This window comes from Anoplopoma fimbria, chromosome 15, assembly GCF_027596085.1.
Source record: "Anoplopoma fimbria isolate UVic2021 breed Golden Eagle Sablefish chromosome 15, Afim_UVic_2022, whole genome shotgun sequence".
Lineage (NCBI taxonomy): Eukaryota > Metazoa > Chordata > Actinopteri > Perciformes > Anoplopomatidae > Anoplopoma > Anoplopoma fimbria.
Genome location: NC_072463.1, coordinates 4,981,270 through 5,006,529, shown reverse-complemented (window position 1 = coordinate 5,006,529; position 25,260 = coordinate 4,981,270). Strand labels below are relative to the sequence as shown.

Genomic DNA, 25,260 nt, shown 5'->3' with positions numbered 1-25,260 from the left:
TGGCCGTGTTTCTCATCAAACTCTCTCTGAAAGCGAATTTCCCAGAAAGTCTAAAACTATTCCTTTAAACATAATTCAGCTTGTGGCTGGTGTTTGTTTCCATCAGGGCTCAGCCACTAGCTTAAAGTTTAAGTTGAAGCCCCTCACAAACAGTATCATCATCATCATCACATTCAAGTCACAAAGCTCAGCATTCGTTTTTCTGGAATTCTTTTTGTAAAAGGTATTTATTGTATTTTTTGGGGGCAATTCTGTGCCCTTGTCCTCAGTCAAAATGTGTTCAGTAGGTGATGATATGATCCTTTATCATTATGCAACCAAATTAGAAAGATTTCTGTTTATTGTATTTTTTTATATAAAGTATCATGTCTGCATTTTGTAAATATTGAGTTCACACAATCAAAAAAAAGAGCTCAAATCAAAGTGACGATATGAGCAAATAAAGAGATAAATTTAAGGTCCAAGTTGATGTAAAAAAAAAAAAAGGTCCTAGTTTGTTTCCATACATTAAGAGGTTTAGAGTATAATTAGTTCATTAGAATAAGCTAAAAAAAATGAACAAAAATCGTATCTTATGTATGATAAATTTAGCCAAAAACAAGTTTCACATTCTTGTCCTTAAAAATGAACTGAAGGACAGGAATTAAGAATTTAAAAGAGTTAAACATTTTGTTTATTGAGCAGTGGACTGATTTTATTTTAATCCAGATGGTTGAAAGAGTCTTTGAGGAATAATTCATTCTAAATATCAGTATTCATTTTCCAGAAAACGTAGCTCTGTGACTGTGAATGTGATGTAAACGGGGGCGAGACACATCCATGCTGTTACATATAAAGCATTAAGGGGGGATTAGGAGCATTCTTCAGGTCGACAACACCACAAATACAGCATGCTAACAGAGCATTCCAGTACAGCGACATGCAGACAAAACAAAAACAAGCAACAATGCAACACGCAGGTTTTTACAAACATCCCGGGAGAAACAAAGCAGAGCGGCTTCCTACGCGAAGGGAGTCGAGCAGCTGGAGCTTGCAGACGAGGACAAAATGGAACGTTTAAAGGGGCAGCGACACATTTGATGGGGGGGAGATGATGATGGGGGAGGATGTGATAGGGGGAGACAGGTAACCTCACCTTGAGCCCTCAAGTCTCCCGTTTCTCTCAAACTCGGTTGAGACTCTGAGGCGCATGAGAAGATCAGACATGGAGGAAGAGGAAGATAAAAAAAGAAGAAAAAAAAGAAGATGTGGATTGTTCACGACAAGAAATAATTTCAATATCAATAAAAAAAAAAAGAGAATATGTGATAAATAAGAAGAGTGACACCGATGTGAAACAACAACGAGAGCCACCACCGAAAAAACACAAAGAAATGGAAGGTTTTTTTTACTTTTTTTTTTTTTTTTTTACTTCCAGTGAAGAATCATGAGAAATAAATGAATAAAAAAAAGAAAACAGTGATGAATGTTCTCAAACTGAAACCAACAGTTCACAGACGACCGAGAGGAAAAGCTTCTAAACACAGACATGAATCTGGTGAACTGGAGTTTGGACCCAAAACAGCCGAATAACAAAATCAACTTCCGACAGAGAGCGAAACCTTTCTACACAACTACAGAAACGAGAGACGGCTTAAAGTGAAAACTATTCTTCATCCTCGACCATTAAATCACAAGCTCTCTGAAAGCCGTGTTTTAAAAAGGTCTACAAGAATTACAACATGAAAAATGATAATATAGTTCTTTAAATAAATGTTTCCTAAGCAAAACTTTTTTAGCTCGTTAGTTATAATTTATTATAAAAGAGAAATTGACTTTATTTTTTAGATTACGGTTATACAACAATATATACACTACATGATATACTGAAAAATACCATTTCCAATGAGAGAATATATATTGAGCTGATACAGTCAGAGGTTTTTTCATATCTTTCATACTACTGTATATTTAATATTTAATCTCTCAATTACTATATTTTAATTTTTTCTATAAAAGTTGTTATATGTATACAAAACTATGTATCATTTTTGTATAAGTTATTTTTTTTACTTTTCTTTTTATTCTAATTTTATCTTCCTCCTATTATAATACACATTATTATTGGCTTCCCTATCAATTTATCTGTAGTTATTTTTGACTTTGTGCTGCTTCAACCCCCAAATTTCCCCTCTGGTGGTCAATAAAGGTTTATCTTTATATTAAATAAGCAAGACTGCTTTGGTAATATCGAATATTCACATTTTGTATCCTTTTTTTCTATATTTTATTTCCTTGATTAGACAACAACTTGCATTTCTGTAATAATTCTTTACTAAAAAATACTAAAAATACTTTATTAAGACGTGTATCTAAATTAAATGACAGAAAATAATAATGTTCCTAAAGATTGGAACACTGTTAGCTTTTACTGTGAATATCCTGTTAAACAGACAGGAAAGCAGTCTCTGAATCACTACAAACAAAAGGAAAACGTCTGAGTAAAATCACAAAAGATCAGACTAAAGAAGCAAAATAAGCAGAAATCTCCCTGCTGCTCTCACAGAACGGGTTTATGATTATCAGGCTCCCAGCATGCACTGCAGCCTGGAGGACAGAAACAACAACAAAAAAAACCAAAAAAACAGGACGAGGGTGGAGGAGGAAGTGACTCCAAACTCCCCGACAGCTCGACAACAAGAGGACAAGTGAACAGACAGGACAGCAGGTCCTGGGTCAGTCAAGAGAGGCTGTGAAAGTCACAAGACCGAGGGGGGGAGGGTGAGGGAGGGTGAGGGAGGGTGAGAGAGGGAGTCCCTCCACATAACTCAAGACTTTATCTCAAGAGGAAGAGATTGAGGGATTGAAACATTCCCTTACTCTAGATCTTCATCTTCCTACAACTCTCTATATCTTCCGCTCCTGAATCTGAAAAGAAAAAATGGGAATCTGAAAAAATATCCTCAATGGACACATGACAAGAAAAAAAAAGAGCGAGAGAGAGAGAGAGGGAAAGAATATTAAAAATGTATGGACATGAGGACAGGCCGGATAATCAAATAAAATAAAAAACATGGGAGGAGGATGATGAGAAGGAAGGAAGGAAGGAAGGAAGGAAGGAAGGAAGGAAGGAAGGAAGGAAGGACAGGCGGATAAGGAGACTGGAGGGCAGAGGACTTACTAAGGCTCTTTCCTCCCTGGGTAGAAGGGACGGCAGGCCCTGTTTTGGCTGTCTGCCGTTTGGCCGGGTCAATACTGACCCTGAGAGGAGAGGAAGAGCAGCAAGAGGTCAAAAGGTTAAAAGGACACAGGAAGGTTAGGAAGACAACGAAAAAAAAACACACAGACTGTAAGGAGAGGAGGAGGAGGAGGAGGAGGGATGTGTTTAAACCTAAAAACGCCCTGAGGAGGAGGAAAATGACAAAAACTCGTTGGTTAAAGTCCCAGAATGTGATGAAATGTACGGAGGGTCAAAGGTGACAGAATGGAGTAAAAAGTTATAAGATGAGTCAAAAATATAGCTGAATAAATTAATTCATAATATTGTTTATTAAATAATTAAAATGGAGTTTTAAAAAAATGAATGCATGAGTTTTATATTTTCCATTTAACTTTCAATCAGGTGGTTGTAAAAAAGCAATAAATCCTATATAATTAATATAGGCTTAAAATGTATATATTTTAGTCTTTATCTTCAAGTTGCTCACTTAATTTTTTATATGAACCCAGGTTCAATGACACTCTGGACTGCAAAATACAAATATTTTAATTATATATTCATCTTTTTATTATTTTGTTGGTTAACCATTAACCAAAAAAAGAAGAGAAAAATGTGAAAAATGTCCATCACAGTTTTTTTAAAGTCCACAGTGACTCCCTCAAAGGTGGAGTTTAGTTAAAACCTAAAGATAAAAATAAATAGTATGTTTTAAAACTAAAATAAATGAAGTTTGAGTTTTTTGTTTTTATTGCTTTTTAGAACCAACTGATTGTAAATGGAAAGCATAAAGCTCATAAACATATTTTAATACTCCATTTTAATCATTTAACAGTTCATATTATTCATTGTTGTATCCAGGTATATTTTAGACTCCTCTGATAATCTTTTACTACATTTCGTCTCCACAGAAAATGAAGACAAACACAAAAAAACACAAAACAAAGTGGGGTGATTAGAGTGAGACGGGAGGATTTTGGTGATGATGGGTGACTCCAGAGCTCTGGATGATGAAGAAGATTGTCGACCAATCAGCCACCAGAGGGCGCTGCTGAGCCTCCAGACAGCAACCTGCGAGGGCCAAAAAACTCCTCCCCTGTTCCTGATACCAGTGACTTGTTCTGGTGTCTTAATTACCTAAAAAGCTTAATTTTAGGATTTTTTTTTGTCTTGTTGAGTTTTTTATTTTTCAGTTTCACCCTCTGAACTCTCATTATTTGGAGAAAACGAACCGAGACTAACCCGACAGGAACCACAAGGATTAAAAAAAAAAAGAGTTAAAAAGAGAGTCTAAGATTGTATTTTGTTAGATATTTTATGTTTTGTATTATATAAGAAAAGCACAACCACCCTGATCGGGGAAAATTCTTCTTAAAATGATCCACCAAAGCACAGAAATCCAGTTCAGGAACTCCAAACGTTCCCAAAAAACAAAACAGAAAGTTGCAAAAAGGACAGAAGATTCGACCTGACAGGTCTTTCAAAAGATATTTACTTTTAGTTTAAACACGTAACACCAAAGTCCTACACAAACACAACAATCTACACAAAAGGCTGTGTTCACAAAAGCTCTTTATGGCTCACACATTTCATCCTCAGTCTGAAAACTGGAAAAAATCTCATCCGATAGCCAGAAGAAATCACATCAGAGCCAGAGGCAGTAAAAAAATAAAGAAAATCTCCATTTTCTGTGAACAAAATGCAGCAGGATAACGTTTAGGGCTCCGCCTAAAATCGTGCAGTTTCAAACAGCAGAGAGAGAAAGAGTTCAGTTGATAACAACAATCGATGTGGTGAGAAAAACAAACCACAAATCAATGGCAGCTGTAAGAAGCGACCCAATGCATGCATCAGCAATTGATTAGTGGCAAGCTGCTGCTGCTGCTGTTCTGTTGTTGTTGCTGTTTGGTTAAATCGACTGATTGGTTCAAGGAGTCTGTTCTGCTCTCCCAATCAGCCTTTATCCACTCAGACCAACCACAGCCACACTGGGACCATTAACACGCACAGAAACACCAGTTTAAAACCTGATTAATGCAGAACTCCAACTGATAAAATGATCGTTTTGATCTATCTTTTTTTTTTATTCAATTAACTGTTAGAGAAAGATGGTTTTTAAAATATGCTCACAGCTTTATTTCCAATAATTAAATATGAACATTGATGCCACTCTCATATCTGTGCTGTAAATATGAATCTAGAGTCAGCAGCCCGTTAGCTGAGCTTAGCATAGTGACTTGAAACGGAGGGAAACAGCTAGCCTGGCTCTGTCCAAAGGTGACAAAATCCACCTACAAGCACCTCCACAGCTCACTACTGATGGGTTTTAGTTCGTGGTGCATTACACAGAGAGGTGCTTCTGCTATTATGCCTATTCTCGTTGATATAAATGGGGTGGACAAAATAATAGAAACACCTGCTGCCTCCAAAATTACTATAACGCCAAATCGACGCCTCTCAAAAACATTAAAACCTTCATGGAAGATTGGATTTGTTGCATTAAACTGCATCATTTCTTGCTAGGTGTACCTAATAAACTGGCCAACGAGTGTTTCTGCAGGTAAGACGGTCCAATATACATCAGTTCATGTAAGGACTAAAAAAAACAAGATCTAACATGTTAATTAGTAAACTTAAGAGGTGTTGGGAGGAATATTTTGTCACCTTTGACAGGGCCAGGCTAGCTGTTTCCATCTGCTTCCAGTCTTTATGCTAAGCTACGCTAACAGATTACTCTGCATTTATGTGAGCGGCATCAATCTTATAATATCTAATAAAAACAATTACCCAAACATTCCTTTAACAATAAAACTAGTCATGACAACATGGGTTTATAAGGTAAACTCTCCACGTTGAAACTATCCTTCCCTCACATTAATCAGATAATAAAGTGTGTGCATGTAAACGTACCCAGAGAGTTTGTTTCCTGCCAAGCGGTGTGTTAGTTCAGTGCCAGCAGCCTCACACACGTCTGCAGAGTTTCAGAGGACGTTTTGTTTTTTTGTTTTTTTTTGGTGAAATTGTTTTCCGTTAATTTAGTTTTGGCACAGAGCAAGAAAAGAAAACAAAAAAAAGGCAGTACAAGAGTCCTACCTTTTGGTAAACCTGAATGACATGTTTCTACAACAGAATCAGACAAAGAAACAGTGAGAATGGTGACGGAGGAGTGAGAGGAGGGGGGGGGGGGGAGGGGGAGGAGGGTTATGAGGAGTCTGAAGGAGTGAACTAAGACGAGGTGATTGGATTCATCGACGGTGAAAACAAAGGATGATTTCACCGTCGGATGATTTCAATTCCTCATTTTAGGTCAGTCATAACAGGAGTGATGTCGCTGACCTGGCCGCCAAATTAAGAGCCTTTAATGCAGAGAATATGTTTGATATACGTTTATTCTATGATTAGGGCTTCTATCAAGTATTCAATTAATTGTCTGCTGATCATTTTCTTTATTAAATAAATTATCTTTTTGATTTTTTTTATATCCTTTAATATGCCAGAAAATAAAAGGATTGTTAATCACTGAACTCTTATTTTTTTATTGAAGTGAAAAGTAGAAATACTCTGTTACAAGTAAAAGTCCTGCATTCAAAATTACATCAAAATATACTATAAGTATTGAACTAAAAAGTAATCATTATCCAGAATGGCCCACATCAGAGTTATATGTATTATATTACCTGGTAAAAGTGAAGCTCATTTTAATTTCTTTATATACTGCTGGATGGATTTATCTATAATAATATATTTAAATGTATTGATTTTGATCAAATGTAGTGGAGTATATTTCTCTCTGAAGTGTATAAGAGAAGTTTAAAGGAGCAGAAAATGGAAATACTCAAGTAAAGTACTTCAGTAAGTTTCCTCAGGTGAAAAAACGCCAAAATTAAATCTTCAAATGTTTTGTCCAACTAACAATCCAACACCTTAAGATATCCAGTTTATTATAAAGTAAAGCAGCCAATACTCACATTTGAGAGGCTGGTTTAATTCAATTTTGGCCACAGAATCTATTAATTAATTTATTAAACAAGAGTTCTTTTACAAGCTCAGGTTTGTTCGTGAAAGGTGTGAAAACTCAGATTCCAGATTTAGACCAAAGAAAAAACTAGAGGTGTGATTTCACCTTTTTCCATCTTGCTTTTTAGTACATTCACTGCATAAAAAAGTTCTCTTCTTAACTATTATGCAATAAAATGATCAGCAAACACATTTATTGGATCACTGGGTTTCAACCAGTAACAATATCACAGATTTCATTATAAGGAGGTCAAATCGAGGCTCGTTCAGAGACGTTTCGGTTCTCTGTGGTCGGCGTCCAGGCAGCGACGGATAAACAATTTAGACTCCAGAATTAAATCACATCGTACAGGACAGTGAAGAGTTCCCCCAGCATGAAAGTAATCATCCTAACGCTACAAGGCACTGTGCTGATTGGCTTCTAATCCGGACAGACAGTCACAGGAGATTAAACCGTTCAGAGCAGAGCGCCGGATTAACTTCTATATTTCACATGAAGAACTCAGAAGCTTTGGAAAAAGTTCACATAAAAGAAAGAGAGCTAAACCCCCCCACCCCCCCTCTGGTGCTTCAATGGCGTGAGAGGTGTTTCCTCGCCTACCTGCGGGTGAGTTTGGAGGTGAGCTTGGAGAACAGGTTGCTGGTTCCACGGCTGCGGGTCTGAGAGAGCGGGGTGGCGTCGTGGGAGAGGGTCGGCGAGGCCGGCGGGCCGTTGTACGTGGCCGTGCGGCGGTCCCTCAGCTGGCCGCCGTGGAAGGTGCTGCGGCTGGCGGTGCCCCGCGGGAAGCGCAGGCGGTCGGGAGTGGTGGCGTTGGCGATGCTGTTGATGGACGCCACCGGGTTCCTCTGGCCGCCGGGCGACGCCGCAACACTGCTGAGGGGGAGGAAGACGAGCGGAGACGGTTAACAACTCATTTGAATTTAAGTTTTTCCACTGCAGACACGTTCTTCACTGTATTAGTGTGTTTTTAAGTCTTTTATTCAATATTCTGCAGACGTTTTAAATGTCGTCTGCAAGATTTCCCTCCAAAATATACACAAACCAGAGTTTACAGTGAAGGTCAAAAGGTCGCTGCTGCTGCTGTACAGTTTGGTACGACGAGCATTCAGCTGCAATGGAAAAACTCTCATTTCACTCTCTCACCAGTTCCATCACATTTCCCTCCTTATCTCTAAAAATGGCCGACAGTTTGTTATTCCTACGTGGATTCCTAATGCTGCCATGGGATTTAAGTGAATGAGTCTAGCAAGTTAGATGTCAACAGGGTAGGAAATTAAATAAAAAAGGCAAATCTTCCAATTTAATTAGCTGGTGGATTAAGATTCGTTTTGTTTTTCCAAAAGCCCTCCGATACGTTTTTATTATTTTTTATGATAGAAGTGTGGGAGATAAAACGTTTCTTTTTATGCTTCTTTTCGACAAAATAGTTTTATGAACTTTCAAGACACAGGAACTAAATCTGGAGCCCGTTTTATACACTTCACACACAGGATTAAATTAGTCCAAAGAGTGATTTTGAAAAAATGACAGCTGTGTTCAAGATGCATATTTAATTGTGTTGTTTGTTCATTTCTAAATGGACGTCAATGGAAAACTCCAGGAGTGTGTGTCTGCAGAGTATAATGAGGTTTATTTAGTAATAAAATAACCAAATTAGAGCGAATAAGCAAAAGAAAAAGAGAAAGAAAACTCGCTCTTTTTAATCCTTTTTTCGACCGAATGCTTTTATGACTTTTAGAGCTACAGGAACTAAATCAGGAACTTAAAAAAATCCGGTTTTGCACACTAGCAATTTGTGCTTCCTCGTCATGTGAAATATGCAGATAAGGATTAATAGACGGAAATGGAAGATGCAAGACGCAAATGTAATCCTGTTGTTTGTTGTAACTACTGTTGCTTGATTCTCTTTTATGAATCTGGGTTCACAGAGGAGGTGGAAGAGGAGACTGGAAACTCCATGAAAGTCTGTCTGCAGAGGAGAATACAGTTATTTATTCCTACTTTAATGAAGAACCACATTTTTATGATTAAGAGAGAATAAGTAAAAGAAAGAAGACACTCGTCTGGAGGTCAAACTACAAATAACTTTGTCACAAGATACGCCCGCAACTCTTTCTAAATGTGCTTGTTGACTGTGTGAATTAAACTGAAACAAGTTGTTGCAGTTTTAACGTTCAGTACTGAAGAACTCAGCTGTGATAGCCCCAAACCAGGGACTTCTGGGGGCCAAAAACAATCACATACAGAAGGATTACAGTTTGCTAAAACATTTTGTGGGCCCCTAAAGCAAATTATAGTTGAGTTAACAGGACTAAAACATCTTTAAATAAAATGTACGGGTCAATGTGGGAGATTTTGTGCATAAACTCACCAGCCAAAGAAAAAGTTTAGAGAAGAAATCACTGTAAAAGTGGATATAAATGAAACTGTTGACGTTAATTTCCCACCCTGAGCATCAAGCTCCTGACGTGCACCATGAGGAGGAGTGAGTCGTGTCCCTGATCAGTTAAGAGACTAAACAAAACCAGACGATGGGTCTTAAAAAGGACAGCGGGGGGGCGGAGCTCGGCTCAACGACAAGCTGAGGGGAAGATCCAGACGGAGAAGACCAGGGGGTCAAAGTTCACAGCAGAGGATGGAGAGGAGCGATCAGGAGCACAGCTGTGAGAGTTATTGTCTCCTCCGGTTGATGATGATGCAGACAAGGAAAAATATTATCACACACAGAGTTCAGGAGCTCCTTCATCAAAGCGCGGCGGCTTGATTTCAGTGTGAGGATAAATATTTTCCTCTACTGGTGCCTCCACTTTTTAAATCCGTGTCTGAAATCTACACCCACCATGTTCCAGGTGACATCACTTGTTTTTGGTGGATAGTTCATCCGCTACAGTGATGCTTCCTGTGATGGATTCCATGCAGTCTGTTTCAATATATTAGTTTACTCTGCAAATATAAGAAAATCAGATAGAAGCCGAAACTAATTCTGCATTTAAAGAGGATAATTATCGGTTGCTTGAGTTTGTCTAAAGAGGTGTTGAGGGATTGAGACTGAAAACAGACTAAATGTACATGCACACTAATATTCCTATTATACCGATTAGGGTCTTATTCAGAATGTAGCGTTTTTAATGCATAATATGATTTAGATGTTTGGGATACAGCACCAGTCAAAAGTTTGGACACACCTTCTCATTCAATGTTTTTTTCTTTATATTTATTTTTTTCTACATTGTAGATTAATATTGAAGACATCCAAACTATGAAGGAACACATATGGAATTATGTGGTAAACAAACAAATGCTCAACAAACCAGAATATGTTTTATATTTTAGATTCTTCAAAGTAGTTGAATGAGAAGGTGTGTCCAAACTTTTGACTGGTACTGTACGTTGATGTTATTTTTTTTGGGACATTCGTAACATCTGTCTTAACAGCCAACAGTTTTCCACTAAGATCATTTTCTATGGAGGGCTAACGTTGATGCATAAAGCTGTTGCCGATACTGCTGCATCACTTCCTGCAGATTATTCTCATTAAATGCATGTTTAAGATAGCTAATGGTAAGCTAATACTACCAATTACGTTTTTTTTTTCTTCTAAAATTGGATTCAGACATCTTCTGCAGTAGTTTTGAAACACTGCATGGACGAAAGACGTGTCAAAACGAGGACTGACGTTACCATAAATAGAACTATAAACAACTGGTTTAGAATAACTACAACGTTTAGCAGGTTAGTTTGTGGGTTTGCATGGAAGATAATTAGCCGTGCACGTGTTGAACAGCTGCAGATCATAATTTGAGCATAGATTTCAGACACTGACGACCAAAAGAAAGTTGCTCTTTGCGTTCTTCTCTCAGCAGGAAATGGAGTCCATGGTTTAGTTGCGGTGTTACAGAGTGTGAAGCTGGCTGGATGTGTGGGGTTAGCGAGAGGGCCAGACATGAGAGGAGACAGACTGGAGGTGGTGGTGGGTGGTGCGGGGGTGCGGGGGGTTGGTTTGGAGGCCCTGTCGTCTTACTTGGGCGAGCAGTAGTCCAGGGCGTAGTAGGAGTGGGGCAGCGTGGCCCAGCCCGCCTGGCAAACGTACAGAGGGCCGACGTTCTGATACCTCAGCCGCACCGAACTGGACGAGGCACCGAACGCGGCGGCCGCAAAGCCAGAGGACGGGCTAGTGGTGGCACAAGCCATCTCAGTCATGCTGGTCATGCCACAGTGTGAAATAAAAAAAAAACATCCCCCAGCGGAAAAAACAAACAAACAGGCAGAAATGAAAAAAGAAACAAGATGAGTAAGAAAAAGGGGAAAGTAAAAACAAGAAAGAAAGAAGGAAGGAATCGGAAATAAAGGGGATGAAACAAAAAGGAAATCTTTTCTTGGCGTTTTTCTTTTAACAATAAAACGAGTGAATCTGGGCTAAAATGGTGAAACGCTGCTATTAGAGTTCAACCAGTGTGAGTTTAGAAGGCTGCCGTTATATTTATTGGCCTTTACTTTGAATTTGTGTTCGTAATGAGGACTTTTGCATTCTTGTTGGGTAGGAAAAAAACCTTCTAAAACAGCATTTAGAACACAGAACTGGCAAAAAAAAAAAGCACAAACTGCTCGTGATATAAGATATAAATAAATAAACTGGCTTCCATGACAGGTTCCACAAAAGTGCTCAATAATCTCATTAAAACTCTCCCCGAACGAGGATTTTTTTTTGTGACTGTCAGCGCGTAATGTTTTGGTGCTGAAACCAGGTGAAAGACGACAGACTTCCTCTCTCACCTGTTCTCCTTCCCGTTGGGGATGACGGAGAGGCGGTCGGTGTTGTTTCTGTCGCTGCAGACGTACGTGTTCCTCCGGGTCATCCCCGCCGACGCCGTCGTGTTATTCTGGAGAGAGAACCACGTTTTAATATAAACTGTTTTAGACTGAAATCGGGGAAAGGAATAATAACAACATGCAAATTATAAAATATGTACAAATATGAAAGAATTAAGAAACCAGAAGACAGGTTCAAAGAATGATCACAAAGTTTAAGGTTTTTATAACCATGATTTGAATCATCAGTCGAGAGTTTGGTCTAATTTTAAGCTTTAAACACGATAAAATAATGACAGATTATAAACCAAAAACTGAGGCGCGAATTCACAAAAGGATTGCACAGATTTTAAACCACTAAACCTGCACAAAAAGGACAAAAATAATCTAATCTTTCTGCCTAAATGTATACTTTAACTCATGAAGGATTGCAATCAGACGCAATTTTTTTTTTTTTAAATTACACTCTTTAATACTAATGCTGTTATTATTATATTAAAGAGAAATCATCAGTATTAAAAATAATATGAATAATAGTATTTATGAAACCAAAAAAATATAATAATATGATATAAGTAAAAGCAGGAAACACAAAAAATGTTACTAGTCAGAGCTAGAAATAATTCAGTTTTTATGCTAAATGATACTGCAGCTAAATGTTAGATGGACTCACGGCCGGTCCGGTGGTGACGCCTTTCCTGCGGTCGGGGATGTCGGCCTTGTTGGGGTTGTTGGCGTTGCCTAGCAACGGGCTGGCGGGCGGAGCCCCGCGGCTCCCCGGGTGCCGGGTTTACGCAGCTGGACCCCGCCGTCCTCCTTGGCGCTGTTCTCCGCCGTGGTGGTCTGACTCCTCTTCGGATGAGACATCCCCGGAGGGACGTTCTGACCAACTGCAGAGAGAGAGAGAGAGAGAGAGAGAGAGAGAGAGAGAGAGAGACACAGGGAGACGGGTGTGAGACGGATGTGAGACGGATGTGAGACGGATGAGTCAAAGATGCTGTTTACACCTCTGGCAAAAAAACACGTTTAATTTATGTGTTTTTCATCTAAAATGAGACAACCTACATTTGGACTATTCTGACACTAACCCAAACTGACTAAGAACAAAATCATCAGCACATTAAGGTATTTTTAGAGAACGAAGAGTGATTTAGTTCATAATTAAAAAAATTCTGCCTCTTGTTTATGTTTTTAATGAACTAGAAGTTACATTTTGTCTCTCAAAATGGGTTTGGCTGATCAGAATCAGTACGTTACACATACAAGGAATTTGGCTGGGTGATTAATTGGTGCGTACAGTAAATAAATAAATAAATAATAAAGAACTAAAGACTAATTTTAAAATAGTAATATGAAAATATACAATAAAATATGGTTAAGAAGTAAACAAATAAGAGTATGTTAAAACAGGTATATTATATTATTTAGTGTCAAGATGCATTTAGTTCATTCATCTTTGATTAATTGAAGGAAAAATGTAAAAAAATCACTGGTTCCAGCTTCTGAAATGTGAATATTTGCTGGTTTTCTTAGATTTAAACTGATTCTTTTTGCTTGTTTTGTCTGACAAACTGTCAAAAATGCAATTTCAATTCATCAACTTTGACTTTTCTGACATCCTGAAGATGAAAACAATCATTCAATGAAGAGAATTATCTGCAGCTTAATTGATAATAAGAGGAAACCATCTGCAGCAGCCCTTCATGCAAACAGTTATTCAACATATTGTCATTTTGTATCAGTATAAAGCTCGGTGAATAATGACCGTTTTAGAACCGGAGCTTTAAAAGCTTCTCTGTGGAGCTATTGAAGCTGCAGATCTCACAGAACGGAAAGTTATTGACGAGGTATTATATCACAGTGGACGGGGCTGATCCATGCAAACAGGCTAAAAGGTTAAAGTGCCTCCGTCATGTGACTGCGTCCGACAAAGAGATGGAGACAGAAAACGTCGGCGTCTCGCTCACCTTGCTCGCTGTAGCGCCGCTGTTTGTGGTTGGAGGAGACGCTCCTCTGGACCTTGAGGTGGGAGGGCGACTGGCCGTTGAGCTCGCTGTTGGGTCTCGCTTTGGCCAGAGAAAGGTTGCTGCTGGAGGCCGACTCGCTGGGCTCCATCTGGAGGACAGACGCACAGATTACAGTCTCAAACATTCAGGACATGGACATGAGGGTGAACTAAGTACATTTACGCAAGTACACATTTGAGGTACTTATACATTACTTAGGTATTTACATTTTAGTCCACATTAAACTTTTTACTTTTGACATCTTTAGCTACTTTAATAATACAAAATATAAATAAATGAATACATTATACTAGATTAAACTACACAGCAGTATATAAAATAATGAAATGGGCTTAAACATTAAATTGCATCAGTCATTATAAGCTAGTAATATATTATGTATTAATCTGAAATGGACCTTTTATATATTCTTTCTTTTATAAATTGTCTTATTTTCTGTTTTATTTAGTCTGTATGTTTATGTCTTTTTTATAAAAGCATAAAACAATACAATAATTCTGATACCAGGTTTATTCTAATGTACTGATATCATGTTTTATTATATTATATTGTTCTTATATCATGGGTATTATACTATATTGTACTGAGGTGTTTATTATACTGTGCTGATACTAGGTTTGGGGTATTATATTGTACTAATAACCATGTTTACTCTACTGTACCGATACCAGGTATATTGTACTGTACTGATACCAGGTATGTACCGATACCAGGTATATTGTATTGTACTGATACCAGGTATATTGTATTGTACTGATACCAGGTATATTGTATTGTACTGATACCAGGTATATTGTATTGTACTAATAAGCAGCTTGGTGTTTGTACCTCGGAGGCCTTCCTGCCCAGCAGCAGGTAGGTCGCTGTGATCTCGTCATACTTCATCTTAGCCAGAGACTCCTGGATCTCCTCCAGGTTGTAGCCCATCCCGACCATCACATCTGCACACAGACAAAACAACAAACAAAGGCTCATTTAAATAAATCATAACCATCAATTTAATGAAGAACAATTTATATACAATAAATGATCAAAAGCCCAAAGAGTTTCGTCCATAATGCGACAGAAAAACGCTCCCTGATGATGTAAATGTAAAGAACACGTGATTCATCTCTCTAAGACGTGATCATTATTTTTAAGCTTAAACCTAAATGATCAAATTCAGTGTTAATGGTTATAAATAATAATGAATAAACTTTAAATGTATTGTTAGAAAAACACACAGAAGAATACAGCAAGCGATCAGTCCTCAGTAACACACTCTAAATGTGTTGAAAAGATAAAGTTTTATTACAATTTAAACATTATAATGATGAATAACAGATTATGACGGAATTCTATCTTTATACAAACCCACTTGTATTGATTTCTAACATCTACCTGTTTATATCTTAATTGTTAATCTCATTTTAACTTTGTTTTTATTATATATCCTTTTGATTTGCACCTTATATTTGCACTTTTCACTCTTTGTTTTGCAACTGCTGCACAACAACTTCCCTCGATAGATTACATTTTATCTTATATGCTGCTTGCATAAGTTTATGATGTCTTTTTTTCATTATATATGAATAATTTGTTACAATTATATAGCAGTTAGACATTCGTTTGGGTAAAATTCATGCTCCAGGTCTGCTTTTAATCGATATTTTTATTGTGTATTTTATGTTTATTGTTCCTTAGAACATTTACGTTTCATGTTCTAAAAACTGGCCTTGTAAATTAACGGCCCTTTGTACGACCACCTTGTGTTAACTATGTTTTCTTGTTGTCTGAATTTCCGCTCCTGTTAAGCACTTTGTGACTTCTGTCTGTGAAAAACGCTTTATAAATACATTTGACTTACTTATTTACTGCAGCAGTTTTTCATTTACATTTAGATTCCCGCAACTGTTGACCAAATATACCCCCCAAAAAAACCTTCCAAATGAAACCGACTCATCCTGTCTGACAGAGTTTTCTTGCTGTCGGGGTGGAAAAGCCTGTGAGGCAGCGTTGCGATCGTCACGTCACACCAGTGAACTCTCCACTGAAAGCCGTGTTAATGACATTATTCTGGGTGAATTTTTAACGGCTCTCTCCTCTGCAGCTTTTTCACCGACTGACATCTTCTAAATTTGCTCTTTCCATCGTGGAGTAATCCTCCCCGGCAGACGTGATCAATTTGAGTAAACTAATAAAAAAAAACCCATCTCTGTTCTATACCTGGAAACTAACACTTCATGTGAAATCTGTGATCTGCAGCACAGGAAGAGAGAAAGAAGGTGGGAAACAATCTCCTCCTTTGTAACGAGCAGAATCTGTGATATTCTAACATCCATCTCTCTGTTCATTTCTCACTTTCACCCTCCTGCTCCCCCTCAACACTTCTGCTTCTCCTCAGAAAATGTGCCAGAAGTCTTCAAAGCAAATAACAGATATATTGAATGATATTTCAAGTTAAAAAAAAAGAAAAGAAAAGCTGCACGTTTTGAGCCGAGACGTAGGAAAACATGACGCTGCTTTCTTCGCCCATCTGGTGAAGGAAAAAGGGCTTTTTTTGGGAACGGTTACGTAAAACGTTCGTCACAGATTTATTCAGACGTGACGGCAGCTGACGCCTCTCTGCTGGAGTTAAAGTTAAACGTTATGAAGAGAGTTTTCTGTTCTCTCACAAACAGATTCGATGGCGTGTTTGTTAAGCATATTTAGCAGTTAAAAAATGTAATAAATGTCACACAAACTTCACTATTTAGCATAATTAAGAAGTAAAATTCTGCACACAGTGACAAGAGGAGACGCTCGTTTAATTCCCATTTGTTCATGTTCACGGTGTTTTGCTTGTATGAATCACTATCTAATAAATCTGCCGATGATTTAATCAGTCTGATAAATGTCAAATAAAATGCATCATCTAAGTTTCCCAGACCCCTAAAAGTGACTTCTTTAAATGTTTCTTCTTTGATTTACCATCAAAGAAGAAATAATGAAGCAATAATCCACCTTTGATTGATTGGATGGATGGAATTTTCAAAATAAAATAGCTGCAGGTAAATTTCCTTGATTTATTTACTGACAAATTGCATCAGCTCGTCTATTGAAAATTGGCTCATTCACAGTTGTCTTATTTTACTTTTAATTGCCTTTGTGTGTGAGACGATAATCAGTTTATCTTTGAATGAATGGAAATGGGGATTTTTCAAAATAAAATGGTCACAAATTGTATCAACTCTAATCTCAACGTTTTAAATATTGGCTCATTCACATTTTCATCCTTTTTATTTTGTATTGTGTGTGAAATGATAATTAATAAATGTATTACCTTGCTCTTAATAAAACATGCATTGTGTGCATTATGTAAATCTCACAGCATTTAATTCAAAGTCTGACTGTAGGATTGCAAACGTGATTTTTATGTAAGATTTACTACGCGGTGAAGCAGATGCATTTGCAGGTTTTGTTCACATCTCGACAGTTTAATGAATTTTGCCTTTAGAGACTGAAATATGTTTTTTTTTTTATTTGGTAAAACATTAAAGTAAAGATTTAAATGCATTATTTAGGATTCAGGGATCCCGCAGCAACATTAAGACATCTCTTCCTCAGCTTTTCTTATTTTCCTTGGTGACGGGGAGTTTGCAGAGACACATGTGCAGCTGCTGTTACATAAGATAACCCCCCCCCACCCCATTTACAGCTCTCATCCAGGACACAAAGGGGAGGTCTCTCTCTCTCTCTCTCTCTCTCTACCATTCACTCTTTGCGTGCAGCAGCACTGCTCCTGTTTATTTATTCATCATCACGTTTCATCTTTTCTTTTAAAAGCTCTTCGGCTCTGAAATAATGAGAGCAGCTTTGTGTTGAGGCGCTGCGACCTCGTTAACGTTTATAACCCCTCTTGCATTTTTCTCAAAAGACATACAGATTGTTTTCTGTGATGAAAAAAGGAAAGGAGATGTTTTTTTTTTTATAATAATACAAGATGTTAACGTTTTGTTTACCTATTCTCTTCTGGTCCGTGATGTCCAGCTCCGGTTCAGTGTAAGGCTTGAGCTCGTCCTCCTCAAATCCTGCATTGATCCATCGATCCTTCATGATTTGCTGCAAAATCAAAGACAAACATTTAAAACCCGACTGATGCAGATGTTGATAACGTTATAATGTTAAATATGTACTAAGTGTTCCAAGTTAAAACCTATATATTCAGCCAGGTTTTGATTAAGAATGGTTTAAATATGATTTACATTATTTTGTTCACTTATTTTATTGCATTTAAGTAGAAAATTGTATTCTAGTTTATTGTTATTTATTAGCCACCTCAATGCATTTAAGCTGTAAAATGTTATTCTATATTTTTGTTATTTTATTAACAACTTTATTGCATTCAAGCATTGCATGGATTTGAAATCTAATTTGGCAGTAAACAGACATAATTAATCACTAATACAGCTTCACTTCAATTTCCTTATCTCAATTAATTAGGAAGCAAATTCTGAGTGACAAGGTGTTAAGATGGGACTCTGCTTTCATGTCAATTTGCTCATGTTACAGGCGTTTTGCTTGAAATTGAGAATATAGAGCAACAGTGCAAGTGTGATTCATTTTATTTACTGAATCAAAAGGGGAAATATGATTTTTACATCCCGAGATCACGTGAGAAGAAGCAACTTAAAGAATTCAACTAAATTATTATTTTCTTAAATTAATCTGCAGATGGTTTAATCATTTCGTCTTAAAAAAAAATGGGAAATAAAGTGACGTCTTCAAATTGTCTTGTTTTGTCAGACCAAATTCATATTTACAGCATTGTGCTTTAAAAAGAGTCCTAACAGTAGCTGTGATACAGAGCAACGATGGACGTTCTTCTATTTAACTGTTTATTTTAGGAGTATTTTAGTATTTCTGTGTGCTTTCAGTTTGGTAAAGTACATCATTACATGTTTTACTTTCACTTTCAGCTCTTTAAATATAAGTTTCATTATCATTAAACATAGATTATTATTCTGCCCTTCCACAGTAACGGCCATATTGCTCGGCGCTGCCTCTCATTAGTTTGCACCTTCATTTTTAATTTGCAGCTGATCAATCGCTCTCTGTGGGGGGGTTTTAATAAAGGACGAAGCCAAACTAATTATCGGCGGTCGGGCTTTGATGTAACCACAGCGTCCGCCAGAATCCAGGGCATCGGGTGTCATCTGAGGTAAACAACATCGAGCTTAATTCACTTACATTCAAGATGTTATAAAACCGTTTCCTCCTCAGAAAACAAATCAAATGAACGATGGGAACCAAACCTCTTTGATTAAATGCTCCATTTAAAAAAACAAGAGTTGTTTTAAACCTTCTCACGTGTCCAGAAAATACTATTTAAAAAAGAAATAATGTTTTATATGTAAATGATTTACTGCAATGTGATCGCCAATCTGATTGATCTCTCCGTCCTTCCTGCCTCTCACATCAAACACGACGCTCTAAAATAAATTACATGTCTAAATATACGTCTACTATAATCAGATTATAAATTGTGGAATTATATGATTAACTTTATCAAGAGGTCCAAACTCGTAGTAACAGCCCACACAGTCGAAATGTATTTAATTTCATTTAAAACTGTATTCATAGATGTTTGCTTCGTAAAAAATAGTGAAAATGTACTAAACGTGACACCTTTTACAATGTTTGTATAGTCCAATCTTCATAATTATTACTAATACAATAACATTATCTGAATACACAATATCTGTTTCTAATATTACCAACAGCAAATTTTCGCATATGTGAAACTGGAACCATGAAATGTTTTTTATATTAAAATTAAACGATTATTCAAAAAGTTGCTCTTATAATGAAACTTTTTAATGTTTTTATGCAAAAAAATCTTAATTTATAAAGTGCTAAAAGCCATCAGATAAATAATGTGGAGTAGAAGAAGAATGTGGAATGAAAGGGAGAGATTCAAGTATTGTACAAGTACCTCAAAATTGTACTTAAGTACAGTACTTGAGTTAATGTAATTCCACCTCTGATGATAAGAAAAAAAGATCCCACAGCTGGAATCAAACCGGTTATTTTGCGGTCGTCTGCACTGGTCACAGTCATAAAATAAACCTCCTTTAATTTGAGTTGTTTTAATCATTTTACTCTTTACTTTCTTCTGACTGGACTGAGCTGGTTTCATGAGTCGCCCTGAACGCTGTGAGGAACCATCGACTCACGGATGAAGTGAACAAGAAAGACAATTTTTGGTACGAACACAAGAATGGAGTTGCATTATTCATGGTTACAACATCAGAAAGAAGGTGGAGAGAGAGAGTGGGCCGGGGCGCTCACGGATAAAAAAAAAAAAAAAAAAAAGGACATCGTGGGCGTCAGAGGAGATGATGCAGGAGGAGGAGGAGGAGGGGGGGATAGATGACATTCTCCGATGGTGCAGTGAGATAAGAATTGAGAAGTATATTTACATTTTCTGCGTCCTCCCTCACCTCGAGAGTCCCCCGCTTGGACGGGTTGAGCACCAGGAAGCGTTTGAGGAGGTTCTCGCAGTCCGTGGACATGTAGAACGGGATGCGGTACTTCCCTCTGAGAACACGCTCACGCAGCTCCTGCAGGGAGGACGACAACAAAGATGTTAACAAAAAAAACACTAAAACATGCAACGAGTCAGATTTCGAAATACTGAACATCTGAAGAAATCAATAGAACGGTGTCAGTTTCATGCTAAAGGAAAGTGAGGCCACAATGCAGAAAGTAGCTTCTAATATCTTGTTAATGTGTAAATGTGCTCATATCTATGAAAGGGAAATAAGTGAATGAATAGATACAAATAAATATATAAAAATTGTAAAATAATCATGGTTAAAAAAATACAATTAAAAAAAAGCAATATATTATATATACAAATAATTTAAAATAATGTTAAATAGTCATAGCTAACAAATAAAAAAAAAAAAATAAAAAATCTAAATTAATTATGATAAATTAGGGGTCTAGAGCAATACATCCTATTATATAGGGCATAAAATGGACAGGAGGATGCATAATTTTTAACATTACTAGTATATTTATCATATTCTTTACTGTAAATTTTTTTTTATATTTATTTTGAATTACAGCAGCCGTTTTCTTTTTTTATCGTTTTGCAATCAACAAAAACACCAAATTCATTAAATGTGAAAACCCACTTTGCAATAAACTCCTTTCTGATTCAGATTTTTTAAGTAACATTAGATCATAACCTGGTAAACAGTAAACTATAGTTCATCCACGCCGGCGTTACCTTGAGGTTCTGCCCGTCGAAGGGCAGCGATCCGCTGACCAGCGTGTAGAGGATGACCCCCAGACTCCAGACGTCCACCTCCGGCCCGTCGTACTTCTTCCCCTGGAAAAGCTCCGGCGCGGCGTACGGCGGAGAGCCGCAGAACGTGTCCAACTTGTTTCCCATCGTGAACTCGTTGCTGAAGCCGAAATCTGCGATCTTGATGTTCATGTCTGCGTCGAGGAGCAGGTTCTCCGCCTGAGAATGGACACGAGAAGGGTTACGATCCTTTTTACAAACAGAACATCCATCCAGCTTATAAACTGTTTATCTGCTTATTCAGTCAGAGGCTCTTCCCATTGTGTATTTATGGATTGAAAAGGTAATAAAAAACATGAATAAGTTACTATTATTAAACAAAAGGTCAGATCATGGCTACTAAAATTAACATTAAGTTTTACTGGTCTTCACATTTATTTTAAATATTTATTATTCAATCATTTCATTTTTTCAATTAATTGATTTGAGGAATAGTTTGCCAGTTTAAAAAAAGACTGCACACCTTACACTTTGGTTTTTGAACAGATTACACAAACAGATGGTGTGCAGGCTAGCAGTTTCCATTCACTTTAAGTCTTTATGCTAAGCTAAGCTAGCTAGCTGTAGCTTTAGATTTATTGTACAGATGTGAAAAAGGTTTAAATCTTCTTATCTCACCAACAGCAAGACACTGAATGAGCACGATTCTAAATTTTATGAACCATTTATTCTATTGTTTAGTATTTAAAATGTCAGAAATAAAAAGTTCAAAGTGATCTCTTGAATTTCCCAACAAACAGATATTTCATTTACGATAAGAGAAAAGCAGCAAACATTCACATTAAAAAAAGCTTGATTCAATTATTTTTGGGGGTGTTTTGACTTTAAACAATTAGCCAAACTATAGTCTGTTGTTTGAAAAACTGATTGATCATTTATGCTCTAATAGCACTTGTCCACTTTCATAGAATGATCGGTTTGATATAGCCTCATCGAATAAAAAGCAGTGTCCAAAACGTAGACTTTGACTCAAAACATCTGCTCACATGAGGCTGTAGGCCAGAGACTAATTAGGAAGCTGAAGCAAAGAGAGCAGAAGAAGAAGAAAATATCTTCCATTGAGCTTGAGGACTGAACCATGAGGAGTAAACAACTCTCACTGTAACGTGGATGACCATAAAAAAACAATAAGCACATTTAATCTCAGCGGGTGAGCGTGCTGAAACCAGAGGGATTGTGGTTCATATTTAATCGTGTTCTTCGTATGTTTCTCCACACTCATTAAAAACATACATGTATTCTCCCTCCTCTCGGATCATTCACGGAGCTCCACACAGGAAACAGTTTAGACGGCGAGATAAAAATACAGACGCATCAATATTTATACTCTGGGAGAAAGTAAGGCGGCGTCACGACATGGACGGGGAACATCTACACTACAACGATGTGATGTGGTGCAGAACACGCGAGCGGTTTGGAGGAGACGCCTACTTTATGGAGTTATGATGTGTACAAAACAAACAAAGCTGGGAGGAAGATGTCAGAAAAAGGTCAGAGCAGAGCCTCGTTAGCAGGGATGTGGCGTTTCTGGAGTTGGATGATGAGCTGTTTGGAGCAGTCAGGGGGAAAACGGGAGGCAAGATGAGAGTCATAAAACACGCGAACGCTGACGTCAGATCAGCGACCTTTTCCATCCGATGTGAGTCAGAGCTAATTAGACTCAAAAGGTGGCGACACATTGCACATTTAAACTCTTCATAGGATTACTGATGAACACGAATACTACTGAAAATGAGGTTTAATTTGATTTGCTCTATGATGCAAATTGCCATCTGGAATATGATTTTTTTCTGTAGCTCAGAAATTATAAGTGTGCAGAAAATATTCAACATTCAGCACCAACATATGATTAAACTGTGATGTTTAATGCTTTACTGATATATCAGGAAAATAGAAGAAAAAAACATTAATGTGGAACCCTGAACGGTAAAGAATCAAAACTGATTAATCTGATTGGTCCATCAGGTCTAAATTGCTCAATTTTGGATATTTTTTATACAAAGTCCTGTTTCAGTTCATGTCTTACATAATTTAATACCTATATTGAAAGAGTTCTTGCAACAAAAAAAAACCATACATGTATTGTCAATATAAAGATCAATGGAGATACATTTTGAACTCTTAAAAACCAAGTTCTGTTTGGTCTCTAAATTGAAGTCATGTTTGTGGTTTGTTGTTCATCATTTTTACTGTTTGCCTTCAGAAAATGGTGATGTTGATTTTGATAACTGCAGCACACACTAATGTGTGGGTGTGGCCGCATTGCATTCTGGTTATTGCAGTTTCCGTCAGTGCGAAACCAAAAACTTGATCATTTCCGTCTCTGAACTCACCTTGAGGTCTCTGTGAACAATGTGCTTCTGGTGGCAGTACTGCACCGCCGATACGATCTGTGGGAGGAAAAAAAAGAGACGAGAGTTCAGTTAATGCTGTTCTGTTCTCAGGCTGTGATAAAGGATGTGGTAAGAAGAAGAAGGGGAGGAGGAGGAAGAGATCGAACATAACAGGTGGGGCTGAAGACACCAGGAGGGTGAGAGGACGGGTTTCCTCTGCAGCACATTTCTCTCTCTCACAGAGAGGAACGATCATTATCAAAAAAACAAATAGGTATTTTTTTGTTTAGTAGGTATTAGTTTCATTTCTTGCATCTCCAGCTCCTAATTAAATTGAGAGAGGTGTTCAGTGTTGTTTACTAAAACATCTACACTTTACAGCTCAATGTGTGTGAAACCCTCTTAGCCAGTTTGAGGACGACGGTTTTCAAGCCTTGAGTTTGGCATTCAGGCCGTCGCCATCTTGTTTTTTTGGAAACAGAAGTGACAGAGGGAGGACTTAAGTTAAACCGAACTCTGAAGACATTTTCAGATAACTAACATGTTACAATTAACTTTCATGAAGTGAAAACAAACTGTGAAAAGGTTAAAGTTGTAAGACGCAAACATGAAAAAAATCACAGGCCTGAGAACGCCGTGGTTACGACCTGTCAATCAGTGTGTAGCCCCGCCCTAAAGCATACCCTGCTTTATGGTCTATTTGACTCTAAATGGAGCATAGTTTACTAAATGAACATCATGCTGTATTGAAGAAGACTTGAAACTAGAGATTGAGACCATAAACTCATGTTTACAATGTTTGTCACCGTGTGTTACCTTGATTTTATTTTAGCAGAGACGAATGTAATTGTAATTTGATGTTTTTATGTGGTTTGCTGTTAAACACAGCTTCCTTGTGCTTTAATTAATGAAGATTTTTTTTCAGTTTTTTGGATTCTCTGTTCACCCTGGAGGCATGAGAGAAAAACTAAGTATTGGGAGTGAAGTATTCCCTCTAAACCCTCCTTTTAAACACAAAATAAGTTCAGCGTTTGGCCAGTTTCTCATAAAACATTACGAGGTGAGTGATGGTGGACGGGGCAGGTTTGGACGTCTCATCGCTCTTTCAGACAGCTCAAATGTGTCCGTCCCGGAAGCAGCGCAGAGGACGGCGACCTGTCTGAGGATGAGCCGGAGAGCAGAGGTGTGAAACCGGAACACTGCAGGTGGGGGGGTGGGGAGAAAGCTGCGTACCTGTCTAAATTTAGCCCTGGCCTCCTTTTCCTTCATTCGTCCATGTGCAACCAGGTAGTCAAACACCTCTCCTGCAGAAAAACAAGAGAGAGAGAGAAAGAGAAAGAGGATTAGAGGAGCAATGCATGAGAAGTTAGAAACAAAAAGTGAGTCACAACTTCTAAGAATATGCAGATAAGAATAACTTCAGAAGGAACTTTTCCCGAGCAGCTGGCCTGCACCGTCACCCATGTGCATGTTCGGAGGGCGTTTGTTGACCGTACTGAGGCGAGCTCGGTGCTGCTTCCTCCACGCTGAGCCTCTCCCGGAGG

General features: G+C 37.7%; 1 protein-coding gene across 1 annotated transcript in view; it reads right to left on the bottom strand.

The window, feature by feature from the left end:
• Positions 1-25,260, bottom strand: part of mark3a (MAP/microtubule affinity-regulating kinase 3a) — a 51,020-nt gene that overhangs the window by 1,925 nt on the left and 23,835 nt on the right. The window contains 13 exon segments of the mRNA XM_054614667.1: positions 1,136-1,180; positions 6,290-6,316; positions 7,815-8,087; positions 11,988-12,094; positions 12,697-12,803; positions 12,806-12,913; positions 13,991-14,138; positions 14,879-14,991; positions 18,031-18,130; positions 20,512-20,631; positions 21,306-21,542; positions 23,717-23,773; positions 24,950-25,020. Coding sequence (XP_054470642.1) covers positions 1,136-1,180; positions 6,290-6,316; positions 7,815-8,087; positions 11,988-12,094; positions 12,697-12,803; positions 12,806-12,913; positions 13,991-14,138; positions 14,879-14,991; positions 18,031-18,130; positions 20,512-20,631; positions 21,306-21,542; positions 23,717-23,773; positions 24,950-25,020 — 1,513 coding nt within the window.